The sequence below is a fragment of the Lonchura striata genome, chromosome 6 (assembly GCF_046129695.1).
Source record: "Lonchura striata isolate bLonStr1 chromosome 6, bLonStr1.mat, whole genome shotgun sequence".
NCBI classification, from domain to species: domain Eukaryota; kingdom Metazoa; phylum Chordata; class Aves; order Passeriformes; family Estrildidae; genus Lonchura; species Lonchura striata.
Window position 1 is genome coordinate 36609818 of NC_134608.1, and position 7860 is coordinate 36617677.

Sequence of the window (7860 nt, forward strand, 5' to 3'; positions counted from 1 at the left end):
GAGCAGCATTTTGCTCTCTCAACATATACAGTAGAAATTCTGCCAGAGAGGCCATTTTGAGAAATATTGGAATTATCCAATAATTGCTTTTTCTTAATGGCTAGTTATTGTTTCAGTATGAAGAATGACCACATAGTTATGGTAGAGTTTGGGAAGGCTCCCAACTGAATCTGTTGCTTTTCTCATTGTTTTGTTTGTTTGTGTTTCTTTCCTATGGAGGATCAGAAGGAGGAGAAGGGGAAGAGAAAAATTCAGATCAAATTTTTTATTGTTGAGGCAAGAAAATGAACCCTTTCTGAAATGAAAATGAAATTACAATCCATGACATTTCTGCCCCAATTTTCACTCATGCTGCAGTTACATCAGACAACTGCACTTCACTTTGATAGGATATCCAAGAAAGTTAAGAACTGGTTCTGTTTCCATTAGTACCACACAGAGAGACTATAAAAAATAATTTCTGAGGAGCTGAGTACCCATCTTTGTACATAAACAATTATTTAGGGAAGATAAATTAACTGTATTGGTGAAGTACTGGTCACCTGGCCATGGTGTATGGAAGGGCAGAACAAAACTACATAGGTGCTGGAAAACCCTGGGCTGGTGTGTGCACATGGGGTGTGCAAGGCCTGGAGCCTTGCCATGTCCCCAGTGTGCCACTTGTGCCACCAGCAGCACTGCCATGACCAGCACAACCGCTCCTGCCTCCTTATCACCACCATGCCCAAGCTCAGACACCTCCCTGGAAATCTGCGTTTAAGAGTGAGGCTTTGCAAAGGCAACATATTAAACATAACTCAGACCAATGTATGCTCTAATTTCCTCTCTCCCCACACCTCTCTGGGAGCCCTCTAAGTGTCCTCCTGTGGCTGTTTTGCAGAGTGGGTGGAGTTCACTCCCTATGAGGTGGGACTGCTGAAGTACGGCGCGTTTGTCCGCACGGAGCATTTCGGAAGCGAGTTCTTCATGGGCCGCATGTTAAAAAAGCTCCCTGAATCCCGCATCTGCTACCTTCAAGGTGATGTATAGTGTTGTCCTGGCACAGAGGCACTTTGGAGTGTGTAATGCTGTTAAACAGTGGGTAGATAGTTCTGTCCTAACATACTGAATACACCCTGCTGGGAAATGGGAGTGGTAGTTTATCCAAAAGAATACAGTAAAAAAACACACATATTTTTTCAGTTTCTTATCACTGTCTTGGTAGATGAGTTGTCTGTATCTTAGAGATGGAATAGATGAAGATCCTTAATTCTTTCATTGTAAGCAATAGCTCCCACTTTTTTGATTATTCTTCTGATTCCTCTCTGAATGCACTCCAGCCTAAGTCCAATTGAGATAGTCAGATTTAAATTTACAATGACTGGTGATATAGTGGCATTCTGTTTTGTCAACAAAGTCACCAGTGCCCCTGTGGTGAGGCAGAGAGGGGTAATCCTGGATGGAGAAAAAGTGCACAGTGGAGCTGGAGCCCACTGCATGTGTGAGCCTTTACTAGCTGTGATGTGAGATCTTGTCTTACAAACAAACACCTGAAAAGCCAGGTCATCCCCTTGTGAAACAATTCAAGGTGTTTGAAAGAGTTACTGATCAGAGTAAGTGCAGAAAAAGACAAGCTGGAGAAAGGACGATGTGGATGGAAATTATGTGTTTGTGGTGTATATGTTACCTGAATTCTTTATTTTGCCTCTTGAACAAGTGTGGCTTTTTTCTCCTTGTTTCACATTCTTTGCTCTCTTTGCCATGTGGCAGAGCCATGTAGTAGTTTAAGCACAAAGTTGATAGTAGCATTACTTGAATCAATGACATAGAGTGTTAAGAGGAATTTAACAGCATGGAAGTTTAGAAATATTTGCATTAAACCCATTTAAAAATTAAGCCAGGAGGTCGAGATAGAAGGAAAAGGGCATTTGCTTATTAAAATACGTCCTTCTGTTCACTAACTCCTTTTACAGGTATGTGGAGCAGTATATTTTCTGTGAATCTTTTACAAATATGGGGACTGTCCCACAGTTCAGAGGACTTCTGGAAGAGATGGACACAAGACAGAATAGATGAAGTTGGTGAGAAATTACTAAGCCTTTCATTTATGCTTATTTCTTTTCCTATGTGACTTTTGGCATAATCTTGTCAACTTTGCTGAAGCTGGCATTATAGGATCTTACTAAGAGATAGTGACTTCTCACACTGAATAGAGTAAGAGGAAGTGGGTAATCAGGGAAAAGCTGCTATAATTACAACATTTACTAAAACTCTACTGGTTCCTTCAGAGGAAGTTTTAGAGGGGTCAGACATTTCTCAGGAAGCGTTCTGGCATTACCGCTCTCACTTAGCCATACAAAACCAAGAACCAACAGCAGAGAGTATGGTACTTTTTACTGCCTATGAGGAGAATGCACCTTAATATCAACTGGTTAATCAATGTTTCTTGGGTTTTTATTTAATTACTCAGTACAGTAATTACTGCATTTATTCATACTGACACAAAGATAAATGAAGCCCAGAGGGTATTTTCTGAAGCAATACAGAAACTGTAATTTTATTGCTAAATCACTTGATATGATTGTAACTATTATTGCAGACATCCTGAAAAACACAGAAATACAATGTGTAATTGTGGAAACCACCAAGTCTCTCCTGCTTCACTGTCAGCCTCTCGGGCTGGCAAAGTACACTGTCATTTCTAGAAACCACACTTTGTGCCATATTTCTGCTTTTCACCCATATGCCATCTACCCACCCCCTAAAATAGCCATAGTTTCTGAATATGAATGTATGCCCCAGGTTTTCCTGGGGTGCTCTCACTCTGCTGATTAAGCATGTGCTCATGTAGCCATGAGTGATTATTGGGTAGCAGCTATCACTGTTGCAATGGACCCCGTGATTGCTGTTGCTGCCCATCTGACTGAGCAGTAGCATATTCATCAGCCCCATTTTCTCCATGCTTGCCTCTGTTTCATGTTATCTTCCTATAAGGATATTTAAGTTCTGACAGAACATTTTCTGAATTGCTTAATTTCCTTAAGGTGTCCTTTTTCCATGACTAAAGATTGCTTCTGATGAACTGTCTTCAGGCCAAAGCTTAAGACCATCAGCAGAGCTTTGTCTAGCAGCCATCTCTTGTTCTCTCAGAAGAGCTTTTGCATGTTAAGTGAACCATCCCAGAAGAGCCCCTGAGAGCTTCTTTGCACCAGGGCAGCCAGAAAGCTACATAAGGTACCAAGCAGTTCACCAGTTTTTCTCCCCTCCTCTAGATGAAGACCCGGTGTTGCCCACAAGACCCCACGAGCTGAGGACTCGCATGTACACCCCCCCTGGCCCCCTGTCCAGCGCCCTTCGGGGAGCACTGACTGACCGCTTCTCTGTTGCCCAGCACCACAATTTCCTGAAGGGCTACCAGCTGCATAACAACTACATGGAGAACGAGCACTTCTGTCGGTGGAAAGGTGATGGCAACTAATATTTAACTGGCATTGTTTCAGGGAGTTTTGGGGTGGGGAATTTAGGAAAGAAACCTGTCAGACTTGGCAGGGCATAAAAACCTCCCAAGAGAACATTTATTTTCTAAAGAGAGAGAAAACACTAAGACCTCAGTGTTGCCAGGTATTGAGGATTTCATCTTTGTATTTGTTTGCTTCAGCTGAGACCTCTGCAGTTCAGACTGAGAGGGTAGACTCAAAGCTCGCAGAACAAAATTTAAAATGGCAGAGAGCAGAGTGAACATGGGAGAAAGCTTAATTTGGCAAGATTATAGCTCTAATGTCAGATGCAACTGAAATAGCCATGAAAATTTTGCCTATAAGAGTAAACTGGAAAGGAATGGGGCTTTCTAGTCCAAAGGAGAGGAGACTGAGTAGGAAGCATAAGTCCAAACATATAAAGGATTGATAATACTTTTTTCTCCAAACAGTGACAGATAAAAGATGAAACAATGACTGAAATGAAGCAAGGCAGATTTAAGTTAATTATTAGACATAGCTTCTTGGCACTAATAGGTGTGCCATGACAATGCTGTATATTGCCTGGAAACTCAACACAGTCATTTCAGAACAAGAACTTAGATGTTTTGCAGTCCTTCTCATGCATGTTTGATAATTTTGTAGTGTGGCAATTAAAGGCCAGGCCTCTGGAATTGTCGGTTGCACCTTACACTTCTTTTTCTAGTCAAAATACCCACAGACCTATTCTTATTAAAAAAATGTTTTCCTTTTAGACACTGTGTTAGACTCACGTCCCAACCAGCTGATGCAAAATCCTGATCAGTTGGGCATGATAGATGCTGGGTTTTTCATCAATACCAGCAGTGCACCACTTTTAAGGCCACAGAGGGAAGTGGATGTCATCATCTATCTAAGTTATACTACTGGATCACATACATCGGTGAGGATGTTCTTGTTACCATGTGTAGTGTCTCCTTTTATTTGTAAATGCTCAGCCTGTAGCATCCAGAACTGCTGGTTTTATCAGCTGTTCACTTTATCTGCATTGCCCTATATTTTTCACTGTAGTAATCAATACTGTTCCTATTTCTTCCTGCCATTCCTGGACTCTTTCTTACTGGTTTATGAACATGTTGAATTATTCAAGAGGGTATCAGCATAGTCTTTTCCACAATAATGGGAGGAGCCTCTTCTGGTTTATGCTGAATCAAGCAGGCTTCCAGACCGTGTACAAGAATATTCATAAAGATGAGGAAGTTATTTCTTCTGACTTAAGACAGAATTTAAAAAGAGTTAATTGAATATTGGCAGCAGATAGTTTCTGGGCTGACAAATAAGACGCTACGAGTAAAATTCAGTGATGAGCATCTTCCTGCAGAAAACCCATTTTGTGGAGATAAAGCTAATCAGCTGTCTATAAGAGCTGGTAGAAAAGAAGTTTGGATCTTCTTATGTCAGAAACTGAGGTTAGTTAAAAACTCACTGTTAAGCACTTTGGCCTTCCTAAGTAGAATTTCATTTTGAGAGCAAGAACAGCTGTGCTACTGCTAATAATCTGTATGTTGGATGCAATGAAGTTTTATTTCAGCCTCATTCATTACCTAGATAAAACTTACAAAAATTTTTATGTACTTTAGTAGAAACCTACCTTTTTCTGCTTGACAGTGTTTGCTATTAGATGGTGCAGAGTAAGTAATACAGTGCATATTAGTACATGATATTTTATTAAACATTTCAGGGAAAAGATGTAGCATAGCCTAACACTTCAGATTTTCTCAGTAAAATATTAATCTCCATTAACACTGTGCCATAATGACTGCACAGGCAGAGATATATTCACACATTCAAACTTAACTTTCTTATCTCCTGGCTTCAAAGCACATAAGATACCTTAAATATTTTTTGCTGGGATTTCCTTCTCTAGTTAATTCAATACAATGTATTAACACAGGCTCTTTCATTTGCTAAAACTAATGCTTTACCCTCAACTTCTGCAAATTGCTTCAATTATTTTTTAAAAAAAGCAGTGTGCTGGGTGAATTCTTTAATTCTGAAATTGTGTTTACAGCTTGTGATTAGCAATGTGGTCACTATGTGTGGTAATTATATATAGAGTAACCCTTGATAAGACAGAACTTGCCCTATGGATCTGAGTCACTAAACCTTAATAGTAGATGAGAAACTGGGGCCTTTGGACAATGAAGTTGACTTCCAGTGCTGACCATTTTTGTGATTTTCCAGGCTCTAGATAAGGCATGTAAATACTACTCAGAGCAGAAAATCCCATTCCCAACAATTTCTTTGACTGATGAAGATAAGAAAAATCTGAAGGAGTGCTACATCTTCCAAGATTCAGATTTGCCAGGATGTCCAATTGTGATTTTTCTTCCCCTTGTGAATGATACCTTCCGAGAGTACAAAGCACCTGGTAAGTTACAAGTAGTGGCAAAGCATTAAACAAAAGACACCACTGCTTCCCTGACTCAGACTTCTTTACTGCTGGCTGTCTTTGCTCACCGGGTTCATGGGGGAGCACTTTAGGTAATTAAATTTGTCTTCCCTATCCCTGTCAAAGCTATTATATTCACTCATGTCTTCATTGCGGCCTTAAGAGAATCAACACAGCCTGTGTCTTCTGGATGGTGTCTACCTTCACCTCTCTCCCATTTGTTACTTGAAGTAGTCCTACCTAATTGCAAAAGCTTTTTTCTGTGAAAGGTACAGCTCTCAGATTATTTCACACTGCATATATTGCCTATTGTTCAGGTTTTAATTCTACACTTGAGCAACTATAGTGTCACATATGAGTGGTGGGGGAGAAAGAACCTGACTTTCAGGCTGAATTCCGGTAATTTTAAGATCAGTCCAGGGATCATTTTACTGACTCTGCTGTATTCAGGGCCTGCCACTCATTTTCTGTCAGGTCATATGTTCTGTACTCCTCTTCTTTACTGCAGGTTACTAGGGTGCATTTGCTCTGCTCCTTGGTAGCAGGGTGGTTAAACCCAAAATACTACTGTTGTGGAATTTTTGTGACATAAAAATCAGAGGCAGAGATAGATTCTGGTGGCAGGTGCCCTGGACCTTATTCAGCATTGCAGGAGCTCTCAGTTTCCACATGTTTCTATTGCTCCTTTCTCACTTAAATTCTATTATTTTACTAGTAATTAATCTTCCTCGACTGAGGTTCATAGAAATCCCAGCTGCAGTGCATGGACAGGGGCTTTTGGAGTGCCGTTTCAGGCTGACATCCTTGCCTGATCCATGGCTTTAATGAGACAGATGTGTAAGCTGTAGCTGAACATTGTGGTGCCATCCCTCCCTTCTCCCTTGTGCCCATCCTTACTTCAGACTCACAATGTTCTCTTGACTAGGGTGGCGATACGTGACCTGCATTGTTTGCATTTAAACCCTATGAATTTTCTTCAGGAGAAGAGTCTTGCTCTTTGACATTTTATGGACAGTTTGACACTGGTTAAGATAAACATCATGTCACAGCAACAACAACTCTTTCTCTCCAGGTGTCAAGCGCTGTTGCTCAGAGATGGAGGAGGGCCAGCTTGATTTGACCAGCTCCTGCTCCCCCTACTGCATGTTCTCGGTCAGATACACCGATGAGAACTACCGCAAGCTGCTGAATCTCAGCGAGTACAACATCCTCAACAACTCTCAGATGATTATGCAGGCCTTGCAGACAGCGATGCAAAGGAGAAGGCAGAAAATGTGCTGATTGCCTGTTCAACTGCCCTTATCTTCTCAGAGGAGTTTTTCATGCTCTAGGACCCAGAAGGGACATAGCTTTTTCAAACACTGGCAGTTCTGCACTACAGAAACCACCCCAGCTGGTGCAATGGTTTGCTGGGATTTTTCCATTCCCAAGAAGTGGTCTATATAAGCAAAGACATTGTGTGGGGAATTTTTACTTACATTTTGTTCCATAAATTAAGGTTGTCTGTAGAACACTCTTAGCCTAAAATACTTTTTAGATTTTTTAAATAGTGTGATTTTAAGCCTAACTTATTATAATATATGACATAAAGGAAAATAATTTTTTATCGCCACAGTGCTACAGCTATACAACACAGGCAACACACCTACAGGCCGTAAGAAGGGAGTATGAACTTCTGCTCCCACAATTCTGCTCTGCGGAACACAAGGTGCGACCAGCTCTGGAAAACAAGGAGAACCTGGGACACAACTGGAAGCTGGTATTTGATCCCTGGGTCAACTCTGTATTACAAGTATCCCAAAGAGCAGCCACAGAGGCTGGAAACACAAAGAGGGACAAGTGTGTGTACACAACCAGCCCCATGATTTGCATCCACATCCTGGGTTCTCTTGGGCGGTGAATGAATCATAAGTGATGGGAAGGAGCAACTTAGAGGAAGTGGCGTACGACTTTTCACATAGTTTTTTTTTAAAG

At 41.1% G+C, this 7860-nt stretch overlaps 1 protein-coding gene across 1 annotated transcript in view; it reads left to right on the forward strand.

The window, feature by feature from the left end:
- The window catches only part of LOC110472155 (cytosolic phospholipase A2 epsilon-like), a 30999-nt gene extending 23832 nt beyond the window's left edge, over positions 1-7167 (forward strand). Inside the window, exons 16-21 of the mRNA XM_021533607.2 lie at positions 881-1018; positions 1953-2060; positions 3252-3443; positions 4211-4377; positions 5679-5865; positions 6959-7167. Of these exons, the coding sequence (XP_021389282.2) occupies positions 881-1018; positions 1953-2060; positions 3252-3443; positions 4211-4377; positions 5679-5865; positions 6959-7167 (1001 nt within the window). The remainder of the gene's footprint in view (positions 1-880; positions 1019-1952; positions 2061-3251; positions 3444-4210; positions 4378-5678; positions 5866-6958) is intronic.
- Positions 7168-7860: the final 693 nt, after the last annotated feature.